Source organism: Vombatus ursinus, unplaced genomic scaffold, assembly GCF_900497805.2.
Source record: "Vombatus ursinus unplaced genomic scaffold, bare-nosed wombat genome assembly UNPS02014811.1, whole genome shotgun sequence".
In the NCBI taxonomy this organism is placed as follows: domain Eukaryota; kingdom Metazoa; phylum Chordata; class Mammalia; order Diprotodontia; family Vombatidae; genus Vombatus; species Vombatus ursinus.
In genome coordinates, this window is record NW_020954589.1 from 556927 (window position 1) to 581900 (window position 24974).

Consider the following 24974-nt stretch of genomic DNA (forward strand, 5'->3'; position numbering starts at 1 on the left):
CACAACTATTTTGCAATACAATTGGCTTCCTTTATAATGCCATGTATTTTATTTCATGCATTTAAAAACATTATTATGAAAAGGGGTCTATAGGCTTCACCAGACTTGCAACAAGGTCTAATAAAACAAATAAGGTTGGGAACCCCTGTTTTAGAGAGTTGTCTAGTATGGTAGTGTCAAACTCAAATAGAAATGGGACCACTAAACTATACATAAAGATCCCTGCAGGCAGCATACTAATTTTTCATTTTTGTTGTTGTTCAGGTGTGTCAAACTCTTCATGACCCTATACATGGTTTTCTTAGCAAAGATACTAGAGTGGTTTTGCCATTTCCTTCTCCAGCTCATTTTACAGATGAGGAAACTGAGACAAACAGGTTGAAGTGACTTACCCAGGGTCACACAGCTAGGAAGTGTCTGAGGCCAGATTTGAACTCAGGAAGATGAATCTTCCTGACTCTTGGCCCGGCACTTTATCCACTGTGCCCCCTAACTGCCCCAGTAGATTAGTTTTTAAAAAAAAACCACATATGAACATTATATATATTCTTTTATATTCCTCCTTATTTTGTTAAATATTTCTCATTTACATTTTAATCTGGTTTTGGCTGTACTCTCTGGAGTGCTGTTTCTGCAAAGTGCCTCCTGGACTTCATGTTTGACACCTCTGGCTTGGTCTAGAGCAGGGGTGGGAAACCAGTGGCCTCAAGGCTATATGTGGCCCTCTAGGTCCTCCGGTTCAGCCATTGGACAAAATCCAAACTTACATAACAAATCCCCTTAATAAAAGGATTTGTTTGGTAAAACTTGGACTCAGTCAAAAGGCCGCACCCAAGGACTTAGAAGGTCTCGAGGTTGCAGGTTCCCCATCCCAGGTCTAGAGCATGGAGAAGTTAAGCAATTAGTCTGGTATCACATAGCCAGTATGTATCACAGGCGAGACCTGAACCCAGGTCTTCCTGGCTTTGAGGGCAGCTCTTGGTCCACTAGGATAAGCTGCCTTTGGCAGTAGCAACACAACATGAATCCATCTTTACTGCACTTGGTCTTCTCAGACTCAAAGCCCTCTAACATCCTGGGCAAGCAAACACCACCCCCTTTGTATTCAATTCAATTTAAGATTTATTAAGCACATCTTAAGGCATTCTCATAGGCACTGGGGATTCAAAGACAGAAGTTAGACTCCCTGCCAGAGAGGAGTTGGCATCTCTCTTACACAAACACATTTATTTCTTCATGGGTAAATTCCACATAGTGGGGTTTTTCTTTCTGACCCTCCATTTCTGCCTCTGATTTTTACTCTCTGGGGTGTGAGTTACATGGAGCTATGATGCAAGTGGTGGGGGTGGGGGTGGTGTGTGATGGAAAGGATGTTTTTCTGGAGCGGCTAACACAAGAGATTGGGCTGGCAGGAAGCCAGGGAGGAAGGGGAAGAGGTCACAGGTCACGGTTCATTGAGGATCTCTTCAATGAGTCATCTTGTAGGTAGGTGGTGATGGTGAGGGAGCTGTTATGGGGGGGGTGAGTCAGAAGACCCGGGTCCTAATTCCAATTCTGACTTTGCTTCTTACTACTCTTGTGAGACCTAGGGCAAGTCAGTTCCCCTCTGTGGGCCTCAGTTTCCCCCTATGTAAAATAAGGGATTAGACCGTCTCTAGAATTCCTTCCAATCTAAATCCTAGGAGACCTTGCTCCATTCATTATCAATGACAGGTGGGCTTTCCACCACTGTTTCCAGGTATTACTTTTGGTCTGTGGGGCTTGATATCGTCAGTGGATCCCCTGTCCTGCGTGGGTATCCTTGGCTGCATGGGCACAGGACTGTTGAACACTCCATCACAGAGATGACCAAATTGATGATTAGGGCCACCCAAGCCATCCCGAAAAGGATCCACATGGACACGACATTCTTGTACCATACTGGGTACCTCCGATCTGGATTCATCCCTGGGGAAAAGAAAGGAGCTCAAGAGATTGCCTCAGCCTTGGGAACTTACTAGCTATGTGATCCTGGGGCAAGTTACATAACCTCTCTCTGCCTCAGTTTCCTCATCTATAAAATGGGGATAATAATAGTACTTACCTTCTAGGATTGTTCTGAGGATCAAATGACATAACATATGCAAAGTGGTTTGCAAACCTTTAAAATGCAATATAAATAATGGTTGTTATTATCTTTCCCCAGTTTCCTCTCCCCCTTGGATCCCTATTTTTTGAGGTGATCTGCTGATGGTGTGTTTTCTTTTTAAAAATATATTTTTATTTCTTTCATTAAATATTTCCCAATTACATATAAAATTTTTTTTATCATTTATTTAAAAAAACTGAGTTTCAAGTTCTCTCTCTCTTGCCCCTTCCTCACCCCTTGAAAATGCTAGCAATATGATATTGATTATATGTATGAAGTCATGCAAAACATATTTTATGGCATGTTTTCAATAGATTCCTTTGCATTTGTTTGTTGCTTTGTTAGATTCAGCCTGGGAGCTCCTGGAAGGTAAAGACCTTTCTATATTATAACACAATACAATAAATATTCCTTAAGCACGTACTATGTACAGGCACAGTACTAAGCAGATATGAATAAAAAAAAAAGCCAGGTTCCTTTCCCTTTCCAACACTAACTAGCCCTAATCCTCTTCCTCAACCTTCCTTTCTGATGCTTTTCTTCCTCTCTTTTGGGTCTTCCCCTCCCCCAATTTCCCTAAGAGAGGCAGAGATATTTTGAGTCTGGGGCTACTTCTCCTTTCTCCTGCCTTATCGGAAGAATGCGATCCCTCCGACTAATTTAGGGCACCTGGAAGTACCTGACTGAAGGAAGCAAATGGGAAGAAACCCACCTCCTGCCTCCTGCCTCCTGCCTTCTCTTCCTCTCCTTGGCCTTGGTACCCCTCCTGGTGTAGCCCTGCTGCCTCAGTGGTGGGGATTGGATTAGGGCTGATTACATTACCGAATCTCAGGGCCATGATTTAGTTGGGAGCCAAAATGAGATCAGTGGTGAGCAAGATTTTTCTGTAGCTAGCAGCAGGCAAGGGGGGAGCTGGGGGGAAGGAGGTATTTTTCTGTCCTCTTATTTCATTTTTCTGCCACAAACGTAAATGTCAGGGGACCAGGCAGCTGGCAAAGGGCTTAAGTGGATAGAAAATGTAATTGGAGGAAGAGAGGCAGGGCTGGAGGGGAGCTGATGGCTGGCAAGGGGGACTGACCCCCACCACAGTTTGTGGGATAAAGAGTCTCTGAAAGCCAGGGTAAGGATGGCTTCTATCCATGACCCTGCTGCTGCTGCTGTGGTCTGAGGATCATCATCTCTGGCAGGTGGACCTCAGTTTCTCCATGTGGGGAAAAGAGTTATAACAGCAGGTAACTATTTTCCATCAGCAGCTCAGATTGGTTTAGACTCCACAGAACATTATGACTCTATAGGATAAGCTGACCCTCAGCTTATCTTATCACCTCGCAGATTGACTCAGTTTTTGAGACTCAACACCTTCACAGTTTCCTCTCCCCTATGAAGTGCTGGTTTTAAGTTAGTTTTCTGGTCCCGTCTGACTCTCCATGACCCCGAGTAGGGTCTTCTCGGCAGAGATACTGGAGTGGTTTGCTATTTGCTTCTCTAGCTCGTTTTACAGATGAGGAACTGAGGCAAACAGGGCGAAGTGACTTGCCCAGGGTCACACAGCTAGTACATGTCTGAGACTGGATTTGAACTCAGGAAGATGAGTCTCTGATTCCAAGTCTAGTCCTGTGCCACTTAGCTGCTGAACTGCAGGAGGGTAGAACAATAAACTCCTTCCAAAGCCTTCCTTTCTGAACTTTCCAGGTAACTGCATTTTCTATCAGCAGCTCAGCTTGGTTTCAATCGCCCCCTCCCTTTCTTCACTCCCAGTTATAACCTGAAGGCTGGTACACCCTGGTAGGCCACCCCCCACCCCCAACCTTTTCAGCTTCCTTTCTGTATCTTCTTCCCCATTAGATTGTAAGCTCCTTGAGGGCAGGGACTGTCTTTTTTTTTCTTATTTGTACCCCTGTGCTTACAGAGTGTAGTACACAGTAGGCATTTAATAAGTGCTTATTGAATTGAATTGAAATCCTGCTCCCTGCAGGATTACCAAAATAAAACAAGGAAGAATTAAAGTCCTGTTTTTGCCCCAACTCTAATCCATCCACCACTAAAGTGATTTTCCTAAAACACAGATCTGACCGTGTCACCCCACCCTGTTTAGTGAACTCTAGTAGCTCCTAGTTACTTCCAGAATCAAATAGAAAATTACTGTGTTTGGCAATCAAGGGCCTTCTCAACCTGGGCCCTTCCCATCTTTCTCCTCCTCAATCCAGCACTCCTTAATTCAGCTTCACCAACCTACTTGTTTCTCGAACCCAACAACTTAAGGCATCACTCCATGCCTGTGGGCTGGGCTATCCCCCAGGTCTCGAACACTCTCCCTTCTCACCTCTGCCTCTTAACTGGCACAGCTAAAGGGAGTAGAGTCCTCTGACTGGAGCCAGGAAGATATGAGTTTGAATTCTGCCTTAGACACTTAATAAGCTGTGTGGGCAAGTCATTCAGCCTCAGGTTTCTCTTCTGTAAAATAGGAATAATAACAGCACCTACCTTACAGGGCTGTTGTGAGGAACCACCAAGAATTATCTAATTTGTTCCTTCTAATATTCCTTAACAGGATGCTTTTATATTTATGTAAAGCACATAAAGTGGGCAGCTAGGTGGCACAGTAGATGAGTGTTGGGCTTGGAGTCAGGGAGACTTATCTTCTTGAGTTCAAGTCTCGCCTCAGACACCTATTAGCTGTGTGACCCTGGGCAACTCACTTCACCCTGTTTGCCTCAGTTTCCCCTTCTGTAAAATGAACTGGAGAAGGAAATGGCAAACCACTCCAGTATGTTTGCCGAGAAAATCCAAGAAAACTCATGAAGAGTTGGACACAACTGAACAACAACAGCAAAAGCACATAGCTAGTATGTTTTCCTGTCTTCCTTCAAGACTCAACTCAAAACTTAGATTCTGGAGGAGGCTTTTCTACTCCCCTCCCTCCCTTCCCCCAGCATTTTCCCTCTGAGTGTTGTTGTTCAGTTGTGTCTGACTCTTTGGGACCCCATAGACCATAGCACGCTAGGCCCTTCTATCCTCTTTCATCTTCTCTTGAAATCTTTCCAAGTTCATGCTAATTCTTTCCATGACACTATCCATCCATCTCATCCTCTGCCATCCCCTTTTTCCTTTTGCCTTCAATCTTTCCCAATATCATTTTTTTTTGCAAACATTTTTTTTTCGCAAAGATACTAGAGTGGTTTGCCACATCAAGGTCTTTTCCAATGAGTCCCAGTCGTCTCATTATGTGGCCAAAACATTTAAGCTTCAGTTTTGGTATTTGACCTTCCAAAGAATAGTCTGAATTAATTTAAGTATTGACTGATATGATCTCTTTGATGTCTAATGGACTCTTAAGTCTTCTCTAGCAACACAATCTGAAGTGTTGATTCTTCAGTGCTCAGCTTACCTTACAATCTGGCTCTCCCAGCCATACATTGCTATTGGAAAAACCATAACTTTGGTTATATGGACCTTTGATGGCAAGGTGATGTCTCTGCTTTGTAGTGTGTTGTCCAGATTTGCCATAACTTTCTTTCCAAGGAGCAAGCATCATTTAATTTCATGTCTTCAGTCTCCATCTGCAGTGATCTTTGAGCCCAAGAATATAAAATCTGACACTGCTTCCATTTCTTTTCCTTTGATTTGCCAGGAAGTGATGGGACCAGTTGCCAAGATCTTAGCTGTTCGATGTTAAGTTTCAAGCCAGCTTTTACACTCTCCTCTTTCATCCTCATCAAGAGGCTTCTGAATTCCCCTTCACTTTCTGCCATCAGAGTAGTATCATCTGCATATCTTAGCGTACTCCAGGGATGCTGTGAGATTCAAATGAGCCAATGGATGTAAAGCACTTTGCAAACCTCAAAGGGCTACATAAATGCCCATCAACACCATCATCATCATCATTATCATCATCATCATCATCATTCTCCAGTCACTAGGCTTCCAGTCTGGTGATGACTTGATTTCCTGAGTCTTCTATTAAACCGCTGAGCTCAAGTAACATTTACATAGAGCAAAACAAGGGTGTGCTGGTAAATGTTTAAAAACCATGCTCTTCAGAAAAAAAAATGTATGCCCACACTTGTAAGTTTAATTTGCATTCTTAGCACTAAGCATAGGCAATCAACAAAATAATAAACCAAGTCCTGATTTGTAGTCATTGCCAATTTCTGAGGAGTAAATGCTTACACCGAAAATTTAAATGTGGGTGGCAAGCCAGAGCCCTGATCGACTCTGCATGTATCTTGTATGTGACTGGTTTATCTATGTGTTATCTCCTGTATTGCACTGTGATCTCCTTGTGTCCCTATCCCATAGCACAGGGTTGTCATTCAGCCTAGTTGTATCTGACTCTTCATGACCTCATGTGAGTATTTTTTTTTTCTGCAAAGATACTAGAGTGGTTTGCAATTTCCTTCTCCAGCTCATTTTACAAATGAGGAAACCAAGGCAAACAGGGTGAAGTGACTTGTCCAGGATCACATAGCTAATAAGCATCTGAAGCCAGATTTGAACTCAGGAAGATGAGTCTTCCTGACTCCAGACCCAGAGCTTTATCCACTGTGCCACCTAGCTACACATGGTTAGGCATATAGTAAGTACTTAATAAATATTTGTTGCCTGACTAACTGCATATATAACATAGAATCAGGTAATTTTTTTCAAACTAGAAGGACCCTTAGAGATAATTTGATTTGACCAGGGAACACTTTAGAGTTTCAGCTATATTGATAGAACTGATAGATGCTGTTGATTGTGTGAGAAGCCTGAGGACATAGTTTATCACTGAGATGGTGTGGCTGGGGGAATTTTGTAGCAAAATACAGGAGAATAAGCTAATTCTCCTGCTAGAAAATTGCCACAATATTTTTTAAATATATACTTAAAATTTTAGAGGGAAAAGGCTAGCAACATATCAGTTTCCTTCTGGAAAATTGCCACAATATTCTTTTAATAGAGACTTAAAATATTAGAGGGAAAGGATTAATATGTCAATTTTCCTACTGGAAAAATTGCCACAATATTTTTAAAATACATACTTAAAATTTTAGGAGGAAAAGACTAGCAACATGTCAATTTTCCTACTGTAAATCTGCTATAATACATATTTTGTAAAGTGTACTTAAAATTTTAGAGAGAAAAGACTAGGAAGATGTTTTCACAGACCCCTACCCCCCACCCAGGTTGTTGGACAATAGGGTTCTGTGGGACCCATTTTGGAAAATGCTGGTCTACCTCTCTGATTTAATAGACAAAAAAAATGAGTCCAAAAGAAGTGGAATTATGTGTTAGCTAGTCAGTACCCAGTCCCCTGTTTTGTCCTCAAAGAGCTATGTATTTTACTTTACATGGAACGTGGCTCTTCTTACAAGCTCAGTTATGACTGGAATGACAGATGTGTGGTCTACTGGGCTCCCCTGCCCCACCTTCCTAGGACTGGGCATTCCAATATGGTGTGTGGAGGTGGGGCGGGCCTGGAGGAGGAGGTCTAGACGTCCCTGGAGACTTCTTCCTCTTGGGTGACCCAGGAAACACTAACCTGAGCCCTCAACTTTCTTTGATGAGAATACTATTAGCCCCATCACTCAGACATTTACTTTAAGCTGTTTCTCCAGCAGGGAAGATGGAGCTTCACTGAATTGCCCACAGTCTCTAGTGCCTTTCACCAAAGAGCTGGAGAGTATGGACCAAGCTATCCTCATTTTCCTCTGACGACCAAAGGAAAAAAGGGTTAAACCTTAATGGGAAGGATTTAGGAAAAATTAAGACCAGGCTTTTGTGTACCCTTGGGCAAGGTTGGAAGATGGAGCCCTCTTGTGCTTGAAAATGTGTGTGGCTGAGCAGCTGGGAGGTTTTGAGGCTTCCCTAAAAAAATGTGCCATGAAGAGTGGAATTTGATAAGGAGGGCAGCTAAGTGGCGCAGGGGATAGAGCACCGGCTCTGAAGTCAGGAGGACCCGAGTTCAAATCCGGCCTCAGACCAAACACTTGACACTTACAAGCTGTGTGACCCTGGGCAAGTCACTTAACCCCAATCGCCTAAAAAAAAACAACCCCAAAAAACAAAAAACAAAAAACAAAAAGCAAGAGTGGAATTTGAGAGCTCTTTACAAGTATCAATACATAGCAGGGCTAAAAAATGTCCTTCTTGGTGCATCCTGGTGGGCCGAGTGCTAGGTAGCTGCCTCCCTTGTCTATCCCTAATTCTAGTGCTGGATTTAGGTCCATAGCAAGGAAGGACAGGGGAATAAGCATTTATAAAGCACCTACCATGTTTCAGGCACTGTGCTAAGCACTTTAGGATCATAGGTTGACAGGATTTGGAGCTAGAAAAGACCATAGAGGTCCTCCCTGATTTTATAGAGGAGGAAAGGAAGGCTCCCAAAGCCATAGCTAGGAAGCAGAGTGGCTAACTGTGGTGTGAGGGTCTCAGGTAAGGACCATCAGAGATAAGGTATCATCTACCCTTGGGATCTCTAGGAAAGGAAGGATGGAGAGACAGTCTAGCCCGAAGGCAGGGGGATGGCTGTGATGACCCATGGAAGTCTTCTTGCCTCTTCCTCCCAGCTTCTCACCTATCACATAGTCACCAAAACCCACAGTGCTGAGGGTGATGAAGGAGTAGTAGAATCCCTCTTCGTAGCTCCAGCCTTCCATGTGGGTGAAGAGAAGTGGAGGCAACAGGAAAAAGAGTAGGAGGCCAGAGAGGAAGGCACATGAACCAACAAACCACCGGGCTCTGTTCTGGTCCTGTAAGAGGATACAGAGAAGAAACCATGGGGCATGTCTGGAGAGAGAGGGAGTGGATCTAACAGGGCAAGGGATGGATCACATGAATGGGAAGTCCCCAGGTAGAGGCAGGATGAGCTCAGGGGCATGAAGCAGTGACTTGGGACCGAAGTAGCCCATCCTCTCCTCCATCACCTATATACCCTTACGCCTTGGGCCTCCATGCAGCTAGCTAGCATTTCTCTTGACTCCCCATGACACACCCATGTCTCTGACTTTTTCCCTTATCAGTCAAGAAAGGCCCTTCCCCATCTCCATAAGTGATCCCTCAACTCAGCAGGACCTCCAAACCAATCAATAACTCCCCCATTTTAAGCAGCGACCTTTCCTTTCCCATCCCTAATTCTTATCACTGATCCTTAAGAGCGACTCTTATCTTTAGTGATGTTCCCCCCAGATCCCCTGCCTCCCAAGGGATTCTCCATCCTCAGAAATGACCCCCATGTTTCCTGCAGGGAGCCTGGCCCCATTTCTCCCAGACTCCTAGCCAATGCCTCCAAGTCCTCTCTTCCCATTTCAATCTCTCTTACCTTCTGGGCCCCACCCAGCCACTGGGCCCAACGTTGAACCCAGGAGAGCATGAGGCGTCCCAGCCTGTTGAGCAGCACAAGATTGAGAGGGATTCCCAGGAAGGCGAAGAAGATGCAGAAGAGGCGGGCACCCATTGTATGGGGGCTCAGGTTCCCATAGCCTGGGGCACAACAGGAGGTGGGTATTACAGGCGATAGCTGCAGGAGATAATCTCAAATCTACCCCCTTGACCAAACCTTATTAGACCCTCCTGCCTCTCTGTTTTCAGGGTTCCCAGGCCCAGAAAATGTGGAGAAAGGGATAGATCAAAGAAAATGGGGGAAAAGAAGGGAGAGTATTATCTTCTCCCTTCCTTCACCATATATTCCATTGGAGAAGATGAAGATGGAATGGTACAGGACAGCCACTAGCTGAGGGCTCTGCCCAATTCCTCCTTGGCCATGCAGAAAGGGACAGGGAAGAGCAATTCTAAATGAACCTCATGACCTTAGGAAGGTCCCATTCATCTAAAGAGTTTCAGCTTCCCTTTTATTCCTTTATTCCTCTCTCTTTCCTTTCCCGGCCCCTTTCTCCCTAGAGCAGCTGGATATCTACTCCCACCATTTCATTGCAATTGTTTTCCAGTCTAAGGTCAGTGGTGACCTCCTTTTCTTATGTCTCATCTTTCTTGACCTCTCTGTAGCATCCAATCTTGTTGACCACTCCAGCATACTCTCCTCTCTTGGCTTTTATAACACAGTATTATTTTTAAAATGTTTAATTTATTTAATTTTTAATTTATGGAATAAAATAAGCATTTCTATAACATAGTATAATAAAAAGATGATTACACATGAAACACAAATCTATTATGCTTGCTATTCTTTTAAAATATATAATAAAGTTATCATATAAATTTCCTTTTGTTCCTCCTCCCCTCTCCACTCTAGAGATGGCTACCGTGAGACACAAATATGTGTGTGTGTGTATATATATATATATATATACACAAATATGTGTATATATGTATGTGTGTGTATATAAAATCATTCTATACATCAAAGTTATAATTACTATTTGTGAATTTCCCTACATCTTATTTTTACTCACTATTGTCCTTGTACCCTATACCTGTTATCTTATCTTCTCCCCTTTCCTGCTTATTCCTTATTCTACCAGTCTTGTTATACTGCTTTGATTCCCCTCCTACTTCTCTAACCTATCTTTCTCTGTTTCTTGTTTTATCTCCTATTTCTCTTCCTATCCTCATCTGGGAGCCATCTCTTTTCTCTCTTTACATTCTCTTCATGCAATCATCATCAAGTCTAGTTTGATGCTCACATGCATACCTTCAGTTCTTTATCTGCAACTATTTATACCGTTATTTCCACTTAAGAGTTCTATTAGCACTTCAAGTTCTCCATCCATTCATCCATCCATCCATCCATCCATCCATCTATCCACCCATCTACTAAAGAAGGCTAAATCTAAAATCAAACAAGCTCCCTGTCTCTGTCAATTCTACTAGTCACCCAGCTAAAATAAATTTATTCTATTATCTCCAAGAGGTTTCTCATATCTATTGATTCCTCTTTATTCTAATCATCACTGCCCTAGTCCAGGCTCCCATTCCCTCACACATGAACTAATGTAATTTTAATAACAATAATGATAATACATGACTGAGTCATGTGAACTTGTTGATGAAAATCGAGGAGCTTTATGATGGCAATTACAGACCAGGTTACTGCCACCAGAAATTAGAGGACCTTAAGGGACTTAGACTTAGTGATCAATGTAGATTATACAAAGGAAATGATAAAAAAAAATTATGCAACACATCACCTTAGGCTATAAAAATTTACCACCTACTAAATACTAAATACAAAACATGCCTTGTTCACTAGAATTATGTATACATCAGAACCTCACTATCTTTTATGGACTCACATATGACAAATCCCCATACTTCAAATATAGACTTCACAATATCCTGGAGGACTCAGCCTATAAAATGTACTTGAACTGGACCATTATTACAGACTGAATTATTTGCCCACAATTGCCTGGATATCACATCGACCCATAAAAAATGAAAAGCAACTTCTAAAATGGTTATTGTCATACCAAACACTCATAATGCCCAAGCTGCATGGAATGGAAAGCTTTCAAAACACAGAGACCAAGCAGAGGAGATAAAAAACATGTGGTAACAGGGAGAGGTATCCATCAAACCCTTTGTCTTGTCTGCCACTGGAGGTGTCCTGAAGATGCTTTTGTTGATCCCAAAGAGGAAGAGCTTACATCCCAACACTTTTTATTCAATTACAAACAGCTGTTACTTTTATCTACCTGTCCATAGAACTTTAAATATTAAAAAAGAATAGCCGTATAGCAACTTGTCCGAGGAGTATTTTTCTCTGAAGCCCCTCAAAAATGGTAGAACAGGATGATAATAAAAATAGCAATGACCTATCTCCTGACAGAGAAAGGAGATGGACTTAGGTGAAAAATGATACATACATTTTCTGGACACAGCCAACTGGGGAATTTGCTTTGCTTGACTTGCATGTATACACATATACATATATATTCATATGATCATAAATATATATGCATACACACATATATACACATATTCACACAATTTCTTCCAAGGGTTTGTTTTGTTTTTCTTTTTTTTCCCCCCAGTTGTGGTGAGGGGAGGGGTGGAGGTTGGAGGGGAAGAAATTTGATTTTCATTAGTTAAAAAAATGAATTTAAATAAGAAAGGAAAAACAGCAACACATTTTTCATTCCTTTTCCTTCCCAACTATTCTCAATCTTTGATTCCTCAGTTACAAATATGGCTTCTTAACAAAACAGAAAGTCCATTAGACTGTGATGTCCTTAAAAATAGGGACTGTTTTTTGTCTTTCTTTGTATCCCCAGCTTTTAGCACGGAGCCCAGCACATAGTAGGCACTTGATAAATGCTCATTGACTGACTGACATAGGTTGGATATGTGTAAAGGGAATTCCAAATGAATAAACTCCCTCTACTAATGAAAACAGATCTGCAGCTGTTTTGAAACTTTGGTCTTAGTTTCCAGGACATTGAGGTTAGGGGCTTACCCTGGGTCACAAAGCCAGGGGAGGGGGAGGGACTTAAATTGAGGCCTTCCCAACTCCAAGCCTAGCTCTGTAGCCACTGGGCTAGGCTACATATTCGGAGCCTGATAAATATTGTTGAGTTTGACTTGAATCACAGCCTCTCAGTTGGAAGGGAACTGGTAGGGGGGATGGGGGTGGGGAGAGGATTTTGCTCATCCAATTCATATAAAAGATAACAATGAAAATGACATTCCCACATTTCCGGTGTACTTTGTGGCCAACCCTCTGTTGATGAAGCTCTTTGAAAGTAGCTGGTTTGATCCTCAGAGAGGAAACAGGATCACTTTGATAGCACCGTATCTGTAGCTTTCCAGCTTGGTATAGTAGAACCTGCCAGTAGAACCTTGCGTTCCTCTGGTATAGCCTGTGAGAAACCCTGGTGGCCTTTGTGCCATTAGGAAGAAGGCAAGAGAATAAGCATTTATTAAGCACCTACTATGTGCCAGGCATGGTACTAAGATCTTTACAAATATTGTCTCATTTTCAAATACTAGCTCTATCTCACAACTGCTGTGTGAATTAGGTGCTATTATTAGCTCTATTTTACAGTCGAGGAAAGTGAAGTTAAATGACTTGCCCAGAGTCACACACCTAGTAATTGTCTTGAGGCCAAATTTGAACTTAGGTCTTCTTGACTCCAGGCCTGGCCCTCTATCCTCTTGAGTCACCTATCTCCCCAATGAGGAGACATTGGAGTAGGGCTTGAGTGAATACTTCATAATATGTTTCATTTATGAAGGTGTTCAATGCACCAATGCAGAGCTCAATCCTTTCCACATTTTGCAGATGTGTCTTTAGCACTAGCCGGGGTCAAAGAAATGTGTCCCATTGTGGGGTCTCTCCAGCATCCTTGCCCTTAGCTAACTTGGACAGCAGCAGGCTGTCAGCAGGGCAGCATCCCTTTCTAGCTTCCTAGGACCTGCCAAGGCTTGCCTTCTACTGGTCATAGGATTAGGGATGTGGAACTGGAGGGAATCGTACAAAAGGAAACAAGCCAGAGAGATCAAATGATTTGCCCATAGTCACATAGTGAGTTATGTGGTGGAGTTGAGAGCTTTAACTTGTTGTCTTTGTACGGCACCCTGGTGCCTCCTCGAAATAGAGCCTTTGAGAATCCTGGTGTTTACTCCAAGCCATGATGTGGTATCATAGGAAGACTTGGCTTCACTGATTTAGAGATGAAAGGGGCTTTAATGGTCATCCAGTCGGACCCTTTCATTTTACAGATAAGGAAACTGAGACTCGAAAATGTGAAGTGATTTTCCCAAAGTCACCCAAGATGTAAGAACTGGTGACTTTAATGGAGGAAAAATAATAGTACTTTATACTTTCACAGCAATTTTATAGACATTATCTGCTTTGAGCCTCACAACCACCCCCTGAAGTAGGCAGCGTTAGTATTGTTTTTCTTTTACATGCAATAACAACAGCTGGTATTTTAGTTGCCAGCTGTTTATGTCTGTACAATGCTTTACATACATTTTCTCATTTGATCCTCACAAGAACCCCAGGAGGCAGGTGCCATTATTATCCTCATTTTATAGATCAAAGGAGGTTTAGTGACATGCCTAGGGTCCTACAGGTAGTGAGTTTCTCTGGGGATATTCCAGCCCAGATCTTGGCTGCATGCTGCCTTTCACGATGATGAAATTGGGGTTCAGAGAATTCAAGGTCTAGTAGCATCTGAACTGACATCTAGCTCTTTTAATTCTAAATGCTGAATTCCCTCTCCCTTATATCACAGTAGCCTCGAGATCTTCCTAACCTAACTTTCTAACAATTTCTCAGTCTCCAACTCATTCTGCACACTGTTGCCAGGCTACCCTCCCTCGGGCACCACTCTGACCCAGTCACTTCTTTGCTCAATAGACTCAGTGATTCCTGACTGAATTAGTCTAGATTCGTTAGTCTAGGATTAAAGGACCTAAATGACCTGGTCCCACTTTACCTCTCCAACTTTATTTCCCATTCTTGCAGGCACGCTTATCTTGAGGTGTTTGGATAGACCTCTCAGGAGGTCTGAGAACTTGAATAGGGAATTTTTTTTAAAATTTTCTAATTTTTGAATTTTAATTTTTAAAATTTAACTTCTAACTTAGATTTAGCATTCCCTTCATTTAGGAATGTAGGCAACAAACATTACTCTGAGAAGAAGCTCATTTGAGCTTCGCAAGAATCCTGCGAGGCAAGTGCTAATATTATCCCTATTTTACAGATGAGGAAATGGAGGCTCCAAAGAGGTTTAGTGACAGGTCTAGGGTCCCACAGCCAGTAAGTTTCTCAGGGGATATTCCAACCTAGATCTTGGCTCCAAGCCCAGACTGCAAAGGGGTCTATGACACAAAGGAGTTTAAGAACTCCTGCACTAAATCTAAGCTGAACCCTGTGATCCCCACCTACCTTGTCCTAGTAACCCATTTCAAGATGTTCTCCATCTTGTCAATGTTTTGGCACCCCAAACTGAAAATAATATCCCAGATGTGGGTTGACTAGGGCAGGAAAGGGTCCAGGGAGACTCTCACTTGCTTCTTTCTGGGGCTGTGCTTCTCCTAATGTAAACTGAGATCACACTAGCTTTTGGGGTGGCCTCTCTTGATGAAGGTGGAGCTTTCACTAAAACCCTCAGATTTTTTTCAGTTGTCATGCAATCGTTTTCAGTCATGTCCAACTCTTCATGACCCCTTCTGGGGGTCTTGTTGGCAAAGATACTGGAGTAGTGGTTTGCCATTTCCTTCTCTAGCTCATTTTACAGATGAGAAAACTGAGGCAAACAAAGTTAAGTGACTTGCCCAGGGTCACATAGCTATTATCTCAGGCCACATTTGAACTCAGGCCTTCCTGACTCTAGGCCAGGTACTCTATCCGCTGTGCCACCTAGCTTCCCACAGGCTTTTTTTCAGACCTGCTATCTATTCCTCCCCTATCTTGAGAAAAATTATTTTTTAGTGAGCAATGATCTAAGCCTTTACATTGATCCCTGTTTGCCCTCATCTTGTTAGGTTTGTTTCAATGTTCTGGATTATCTAGATTTTTTTTTTGAATCCTTGGCTGGGTCATACAATCTGTTAGCTAACCATCCTAGCTTTGAAGCTTCCACACATTTGGTAAGCATATCATTGGTGCCTTTTTCTGATATTCAATAGCAAAGAGCCAAGGACATCTCACTGGGCACTCCACCAGAGACCTCCTTTGTCTCTTTGTGTTTTGTTTTGCAATTTTGCAAATCAATACTGAGTATTGGGGGGTAGGGTGCTAAAGTCCTTCCTTACTAGTTCATGTAGGCTGGCTGATTATGTAAATGGAAGGAGGTAGGGAATAAAAATCTGTGGGTCCATGCCCAGGGGCCAGGTGGGTCACATCTGGCTGCCTTTTGATATCTGGTTTTACCCATTTTCTCCCCGCAACTGACACAGCCTGGTTTCCCTTCACAGGCTGTACTGTATCACACCACGGCTCATGCTACTTGCCAGCCCATTATCTTTTATATACTTGTCTCACTTCCTCCAAGAAGTCTTCCTTGACTAAACCTCCACTAAGACCTTTCCATTGCTGTCTCCTTAGTGCTTACATATACAGTTTGCATCATGGTTAAACATTTTATGAAGTATTGCCTTAAAGATGTTCTGGAGTTAGTCTGTGTATGTCAATTTTCCCCATTTAGACAGTAATCCTCTAAGGGAGGTGACGACATTTTATTGTTCTGTGCATCACCCATTGTAAATTCAGGGGGCTAGGAATGAAATATTGTATTGATTATATTGCATTGTGTTGTCTCACCTCCCTGTTCTCTTGGCCCTTCTCATCTTTCAAGCTAAGCTCAAATATTCTGAGCTTCCTTGGGTGGTTGAGGGAGTAGTGTTGAGGGTTCCAAGATGGGACCAATAGTTCAGAAGGATGGCCAGGACCATGACATTCTGAATTTTGGAAAACCACACTTGAATCTGGGGGTGGTCTCAATTTGAGAAGACAAAAAGTCCACCTACATCTTGGGTGTTTTTGTGCCCCTTCCTAACTCTCCAGCCCCTTTCCTTTGTGCTTTGGACACAAATATGGCTTCTTAACAAAACACAAAATTCAAGGTCTGTTGGCCTAGGCCTGAATAAGGAGGATGGCTGGACATGATCTGTTAGGGCCTCTTTCTGGTGCTGGGGAAAGACTCAGAAGACCTGAGATTGAATTCAGACTCTGCCATTTACTACCTGTATGACTGAGCAATTCACTTGACCTCTTGGCCTTAGTTCTGCCCTTCAATAAAATTAAGGGCTGAACTCGAATGACCTCAGAAGTTATTATTTAGATCCTACTTTCTGGCTCTAAATCTATGACCCTCTGATCTTATAAGGGTGATGACGCTGACTCCTACTGTGCCATCAGCCTCTCCAACCATTTCTCTCTTTCTCACTGCTATGGACTGTCCATTCCTGGTCTGTTGGCCAGCAATGGGCGCTTGGTGCAGCTAGATCTAGCAAATCAGCTACCTCTTGCCTTGAGCTACTTTAGTTCCTCAGCTAACTTATATGATCTTCTGTGACTTCACGGGCAGGACCATGAGCTAGGACAATTACATTACAGGGGATTTCTTGACAGAGATTGGGGTGGGGGATGCCAAGAATGTGTATATATGAAGATTTCTGCAAAGCATTTGACTTGAAATATCTTTGTGGACATGAAGGAAAGAGAGAGATTGAATGACAGAACAAGTACAGTTATGTGGGTTTCGAACTCTTGACTGACCCAACCTAATGAGTTGAGTGCTGATGAGTGGATCATATCTCTTGGAGGGAGGTATTTAGAGGAATAACACACAACTGTCTTCTGTATTCTCTTATCAATGACTGACTAAAGACATAGATGGCTTGCTTATTAAATCTGTGGATGACTAATAGGGATAGTTTATACATTGATGATGGAATTAGGATACAAAAAGATTTCAACAGGATGAAATGAGGCTAAAAGTGGATGATGAAATTTAATAGGAATAATGTAAAGTATTGCACTCAATTCAAATAATCAAATCTACAACTAAAGGATGCAGGAGATGTGGTTAGAAATTGAGTAGCCATTACGAAATCTTATGCTAGGGGCAAAGTCATTTGTGGGATACACAGCAGTGATGTAGGGGACAGTTTGATCTCAAGAACAGGAGATTTAGGGAGGGAGGACAGAGAGAAAAGGGGGAGCCCTTTGTGGTACCACAATGGCAGGACCCTAGGAGCTGTGTCCCAGGGAAGGCAGAGGTATTCAAGAGAAGCTCTGCCCTCCCTTCTCACCTCCTCTTCCTGGCTTCTTTCAACTCTCATCTCAAATCTCACCTTTCACAAGAGACCTTTCCCAGTCCCTCATCCTCCTTTACCACCTATTTACATTGTATAAATTCTGTATGCTTGTAGGTGTTTATCTCGGAATTACAATTTGTGAACTTCTTGACTTTCTCTTATACTCTCTCCCCTCAGCACAGTGCTTGACACAGACAAAGCACTGTATTCTTTCTACACAGAAAGCAATGCTTGTTGGCTGACTTGGGTTCTCCCCCTTCCCCCAGGAAACCAAGTCTTTGGTTGCCTTTCTGGCTTGAAATCAATTCATGCAAAAAAGATCTAGGTATTTTAGTGAATTGCAAGTTCAAAATGATGTGGTAGCCAGAAACCCCTGATTTGATCTTAGGTATCATTAATAGAAATATAGCATCCAAAAATGAGTGAGTAAGCTACCCAGCTGCCCTCTGACCTGGAGCATTGTGTTCAGTTCTGGATGCCATTTTTTAGAAGGGGTATTGACAAGGTGGAATCTGTCCAGAAGAGAGCCACCGGGATGGAGTTGACTTGATAGCCATGCCATCTGATAAGGTTAAAGAAACTGAGGATGTATGACTTGGAGAAAAGAAGACTGGGGGTGGGGGTGGGGTGGGGATAACAGCTGTCTTCAAATATTTGAAAGGCTGTTGTTTAGAAGAAGGATTAGTCTTGTCCTGCTTGGTCACAGAGGACATGACTAGGAAAAGACCATGGAAGTTATAGGGGGGCAGATTTTGGCTCAGTGTAAGGAAGAGCTGCCTGACAATTAGAATTGACTCCAAACAGAATAGATGGCTTTACAGAGTGGTGAACTGCCCAACACTGGATGCATTTAAGCAGAGGCTGGATGGCTATTTGTTAGGTATGTTATAGAAGATAACTTTGTCCTGTTGTTGGTTGGACTAGCTGGTTTCTGGAATTCCTTTCAAGCCTGAGATTCCATGATACCTCCAAGGGACTTTGACCAGAAACATCACTGCTTAGCACAGTGCTTGGCATATAGTTAGTGCTTAATAAATGCTTATTGGCTGGCTTATTACACTAGACCTTCCTTTCTTCCCTTCCTTGCTCTCTCTATTTTAAGCATATTTGCCCAAAGGGAGGGTACTTAAGATGATGATGATTTCTTGATTTAATCTTCTAATCCTTAGATTTATGATTCTAAGAATTAATGATTTTAGTTCCTAATTAAATAGACAGCTCATTCTGTGAGGCTATTTCTTCTTAATTCCAGGGAGTCAGTAAAAAGAAATTATTAAGTGTTTACTATGGGCTAGGTTCTGGGGATACCAAGAAAAGCAATCCTATCCTCTGGAACAGAGACAGTTAGAGAAACTAGTTGGGGGGTGGGGGTAAGGGATGAGGTCAAGTTCAGCCAGACCTCAGAAGCCAGAAAAGAGAGAAGTATGGCTGGACACTAACACTGTCCTCTCCGCCCTTCCACTTAACCCTGCAAACCTCCCTAACCCAGCTCTGCCCTCCGAAACTAGAAACTAGACACTATCCCACTCAAAAACCACTTCTAGGCAGAGAGCTGACTGATGGTTTTACACTGCCACCTGGTGGCCAGTATGGTACAAAGCTGAAAGAAGGGGCCATCAGACACCATGAGATGTCTGTCCCGTACAGGTGTAGGAGAAGGTACTGAGGCAAATGACTGGCTGTCCCAACCTCACCCAGTTTCACATCTACAGAGAAATTATTCCTTAGCTCTCCACCAGGGACAGGGCTAAAGTGAAAGGGGGTGCTTTTGGATTACACAACAGGGAGAATGATGATACCTGCCTCTACAGTGAGGGATGGTGAGTATCAGACTTGTTGGGTGACCTGGGCCGAAATCTGTCAGTCAAGTTTACCTGTGTGATCCTGGGCAAGTCCTTTTCCCTCTTTGGGCATCAACTTTCCTCCTCTATAAACTGTGACTTCAAAAGTTCTTTGCCATATCAAAGATTTTAAGGAAAGATTCAGTATGTCCTAACACACAGCTCTACAACTTTCCCCAAGCTCCTAGACAGTCCTTGAAATGAAACCCTGACTGTGTATTGCATTTCCAAATGATGCTAGAGAGAGGAAGGCATTTTCCCCAATGTAGAGGCCCTTTGGGGGGAATTGTATCTCCCAACCCTATCCCTGAAATGCCTTAGAAAGCCTAAATGATGGGGTAGCATTAGAGACCCTCTTCCCTACCATCTGGGGAAATAATAATGGTTATCATTTATATAGCTTAAAGGATTTCAAAATTATATAGTGCATAAAGCACTTTACAAACATGATCTTATTTGATCCTCACAACAACCCTGTGATTTAGATTTTATTCTTATCCACATATTACAGTTGAGGAAACTGGAGGCAGGCAGCAATGAAATGATTTGTCCAGGGTCATATAGCTAGTACATGAGGCAAGATTTAAGCTCCAAGCAGTGAGACACCTAGTGGCCTCTAAGAAGAAATTTCCTCCCCTTTACCCCTTGTCCCAGGTCCCAGGTCCCAGGTCCCTACCAATGGTTGTGATGGTGGAAACAGAGAAGAAGAAGGAGCCTGCTAGTTCCCATCGGCCCATGCTGGTAGTGTTGCTGGGGAAGATGACTCCTCTCCTGTGTTCCCAGATGATGGCCTGTAGGGACAGCAGCCACAGTGATCTCAGGGACTTATTCATGGTGGACCTTCTTTGAGACCATACCCTAGGGCATGCAGTTTTGGAACTCCTATTCTAGATGGTTGGGTGAGTACACACACTAACCTGCATGGCCACTATCTCCAGCTATCCTCTGAACAATTCTATCCAGCAACCCATACTGGCCAACTTCTTGCCATCTATCCTGTCTGTCTATGGGGGCACCCTCTTCTATGCTATTCTCTGTCTGTCTCTGCCTGTCTCTGTCTCTCTCCTCCTCCTCTTCTCTGCCTTCCCCTCCCCTCTCTCCTTGCTCTGGGAGGTGTAATTGAATCAACACTATTATAATGTAACTGGATCTCAAAACTCAGTATGTCTGCAACTCAATATGTAGCATCTCAAAACCCATTATGTTAAAAACAGAACTTGTTAATTCATTGTCTTCCCTTCCCCAAACCCCTCTGTTCTGAACTTCCGTGTTTACCTTCACAACATCTCTACTAAATACCCACTTTTCTCTTCACTCACACAACCCCAATGCTAGTTGTCTCTCATTGTCTCTTGGCTGGACCATTGTAATAGCCTTTTAACTCATCTCCCTGTCTCACTTCTCTCCACTCAGCTATCCAACTGCCTTTTATTTTTCTAAAATGCAGATCTGGCCATACTACCCTCCTTCCTGGTTGTCCCCGCCCCCCAAGAACTCTACCAGTTCCTAATGCCCCCAGAATATAAAATGCTCTATTTGGCTTTCCAAGCCTGGGTCCTTGCTAAGATCCAGTCTCCATTCTCTCTGATCCAGCTACACAGTTTTACTCACAGTTCTAGAACACCTACCCATCTCCAAGGCTTTGCAGTGGCTTTCAGAAAAGCATAACACACTTTTAAGTTTAATCTGCATTGCTAACATTTTCTCCATCACTTTCCAAGTTTAGGCGATCGACAAAACTATAAATCAAACTCAGAACTGTAATGTCTGCCCATTTCCAAGGTGTAAATGCTCACACTAAAAGTTTAATGATCCCAGGGAGTGGTAGGAGCTGGCTACAATGCATCCTTGGCTGGCACACAAGCCTATGATGATTTGCGCTTTCATATCCAATTCTGAGTTTCCCTGGTTTCCTTCAAGACTCAAACCCACATTCTGCTGGAGACTTTTCCTGACTGCTCCCCCCCCCCCCCAGCCCCCCGTGCCTCCCCCTCTGAAATGACATCCCCTCTATCTGTATATGTCTTGTGTTGCCTTCTCCATTAGAGTGTGAGCTCCTTGAGGGCAGGGACTGTTTTTGCCTTTCTTTGTCCCCCCAGCACTTAGCACAGTGCTAGGCACATAAAAAATGCTTAATAAATGCTTGCTGACTCACTTCTGGAAATCTCCTGTCAATTGATACACATGGCTACACTCACCATCCTTATGACTTACTAGATGAAAATACACTTTCCTGTCCACTTTCTTATGTGTTGACTTCCCTATTAGAATATAAGCTCCTTGAAGGCAGGAACTGTCTCAAATTTCTATTTGTATTCCCCAGCACACAGTCCTTAATAAATGCTATTCATTCATTCATTCAGGTACTACATTTCTCCCATTAGAGTGAAGGATCCCTTACTACAGGGCCTCTTCCTCATTTTTCTTTTTCCCCTTCCAACCCACTGGAACAATGGTGTTTCTCTTACTGAAATTATTAATGTAGTTGTTCCAGTCAAGAGTAACATGGAGCCCTTCCTCCCTCTATAGAGTGAAGCAGTGGGGAACTTCCAGAGTAACAGCCCAGAGAATAGTTCTAGGACTTGGAGGGGAGGGGAGGAGGAGACAGGCTGGCAGTGGAGGAGTACAGACAGGGACGGACACAGCCGCTGACCTTTTGAAATCAACAGAGAGGAGGAGGATCTTTTTGGCTTTGCTTTTGTTGGGTGAAAAATCAGCCCTTTGCTGAGCCCACGGACTCTTGGCTCCACCTGGTTTCTTGGGGTTGTGTCCAGCTTCCTGGGATGGGATGAGGTGGGATGTGATGGAACAAAGAGATGGATCTACATACTTGAGAGGACAAGTGCTGGATTTTTTGAAATCCAGTATTTGGGAGGTTGTTTCATTCGAATTTCTAATCTCCTGACCTTTGCTAGGGGACGGACAGATAGGTGAAGGATTAGTTGCCAATAAAGGTGAGGTCTTTGACGCTTGGGGGTGGCAATGGTGGTAGTGAGTTTCTGGCTGGCAGAGTTCTCCTAAACTCAATATCTTGTAGAATTGCGCTTATCAACTCATAAAGGGTGGGGTCCTTTCCCTCCCCTCCCAGGCCTTGCACTCCCCGATTCACTTCATACCATCTCAGACTAATGTTGGAAGAACTTTAGAAGCCATCTGGTCCAAAACCTTCATTTTATAAATGAGGAAACTAAGACTCAGACTTATTCAAAGTTCCAGGATAAGTTTGCAATAGAAAGCTGGGTCTTGGAATTGGGGTCTTGAGGACTCGGAGCCCATGATACCCAGGCCACTCTCCCGGACCCTCTCTCCTCTATTTATTCTCACATTGGTGACACCACGGAATCCAACTAGGGGATTAGCACCAAGCGGACCCAGGGGGTGGGGGTGGGGTCTGAACAAAATGCTGCACCTGGGGCAGGAACACAGGGCGGGCGGAAAGGGGAAGAGCTGGGGGTGGGGTGTAGTGTGCCCCAACACCCGCCAACCCCAGATGAACTGGTCCCACTTTTTCTCACAGCCAAGACACTCCCTCCTATTCTACACTCCACAACCTACTGGTAACCCACCCTTAATAGATTTACTCTTCAACCGAAACATTCCCAGCCCTGTCCGCCCTAGTCTACCTCCTGTCGGCCCCTCTGAGGAGGAGCTCTAGCTCCCGGCTTTCCTCGGCTCCCCCTACTCACTTAGGACCGGTCCCTCCTAAAATCCCCAGCTTCTAGCCCTTCCTTCATCCCCGCCCCTCGCCCCAGTAACCCAGAGAAATAGTCCAGCCTGACCCGGATTAACGAGTCCAGCGCCGCGCTGTCCAGACACGTGTAGTTGTGAAGGAGCGCCCACTTTGCTTGCTGGGGCGCCTCCTCGGAGACCGGTGTGCTGCCGCTCTCCAGCGCCTGGAACACGCTCGTGCCCAATGCCAGGTAAGCCAGGTAGCAGCACAGGAGCAGTGGTGTCCCTGGCAGCACGCAGCGCCGCCCCCAGTCCGGCGCACGCTCCCTGACCCTCGACTTTTGCACGGCTCCAACCTTCTTCACGGACTCGGGGACAGCCTGGTCTCGCTGTCCTAACATGCTTGGGTAGAATCCTCCTGGATTTAGGCCGGGGAAAAGGGAGGGAAGGGTCTGGGGTGGTGTTTACCCTGGAAGGCCAGGGGAGAGGGATGGACTCAATTCTAGGAGCGGTCAGGAGCTGGAGCAGGGAAGGGAAGGGGCTCCGGGTAGACTAGCCAGTTACCTGCCTAGAAAGTGCCTGCAGTTTTGTTCTGTCGGGGTCCTGGGCTTCCAAGGGGAATATGAGCTGGTTCCAGCGCCCCACCCCGAACAAGGATCCAATCCCCAGCCCCCAAGAGAATACGGAGCCCCTGGCATCTCGCCCCGCCTTGCATGCAAGGAAGATGCCCCCCATGCCCCCTACGGCCCCCCCCCGCCCCTTTTACCCCCCCCCCCCCCCCCCCCCCCCCAGTCCCAGTGCAGAATAAGCAGCCTGTGTGATCAGATTGAAGTCCCCAGAGAATGGGAAAAAGCTGGAAAAAGAAGAAGGCAACACAGGAGGAGGGAGGGAGAAGGGCAAGAATTAAAAAGATCAGAGTAAGAGGACTAGAGGAGTAGAGGAGGGAGGGAGAAGAGCTGGGGAGAGACTAGTGGGAGGACTCAGAGTTCCTATTACCTCAGGCGACAAAATGCAGTCAAAGCCCACAGAAACTTTACATAGGAAGAAAAAGAGAGGCCAAGTTTATTTACCTAGGTCCATAACTTACTTTTAGACTCTGAACCTGTGCTATCTAAATGGCCTTTTTGGATCCTACCAACCCGTTTTCGGGGGCTTCCATCCCCACTACCAGAGCATTAGGCACGGAGTGAGGATCATTATTAGAACCTGAGGGAAACTGAGGAAGTTGCCCAGACTGAGACTTTTCAGTCAATAAGGGACCACTGTAGGTCATTTCAGCCTACCCCCTGCTTCCAAATGTTACACCTAGTTTTCTACCAGCCATTAAGGCTGTGTGGATGGCGGAAGCCCATCCTTTATTTTTCCAGTCTGATACCTCCCTCTCCCATTCTGGGATCTCTTACCCTTCTTCTTCCTAAAGTTCTTTTTGTCATTTTGTCACCTCTTATGTACCAGATTACTTCCTCTTCTTTAATGGGTAAAGATGAGATTATGCTCTTGTTCCAGCCCTCCCCCCCACCTCTTTTATGCTAATAGCTGTGAGATTAGTTGGACATTTGCTGAGGGATGGGAGGCTGGTGGGAAGACACTGCCCTCCTGAAGACACACTGTTAAAAGGGATAGAGGTG

The 24974-nt window shown here is 44.0% G+C and overlaps 1 protein-coding gene across 1 annotated transcript; it reads right to left on the reverse strand.

Moving 5' to 3' along the window:
• Positions 1-1135: 1135 nt before the first annotated feature.
• LOC114053524 (potassium channel subfamily K member 17-like) lies at positions 1136-23917 on the reverse strand. The gene is made up of 5 exons (XM_027876642.1): positions 23457-23917; positions 20354-20468; positions 9429-9589; positions 8685-8859; positions 1136-1947 (listed from the first exon to the last, which is right to left on the reverse strand). The coding sequence occupies exons 1-5, from the start codon at positions 23745-23747 to the stop codon at positions 1742-1744; spliced, it is 948 nt and encodes a 315-aa protein (XP_027732443.1). The 5' UTR covers positions 23748-23917; the 3' UTR covers positions 1136-1741.
• Between the last annotated feature and the right edge of the window lie 1057 nt (positions 23918-24974).

Bases quoted from the DNA above. Each gene is read 5' to 3' on its own strand.
- LOC114053524 (XM_027876642.1), bottom strand. From the start codon at position 23,747: ATGTTAGGACAGCGAGACCAGGCTGTCCCCGAGTCCGTGAAGAAGGTT. The intron at 20,469-23,456 runs GTCAGGCTGGAC...CTGTCCCTACAG, and splicing joins CGCTGGACTCGTTAATCCGG to GCCATCATCTGGGAACACAG. The intron at 1,948-8,684 runs GTGAGAAGCTGG...TCTTTTCCCCAG, and splicing joins TTTTGGTGACTATGTGATAG to GGATGAATCCAGATCGGAGG.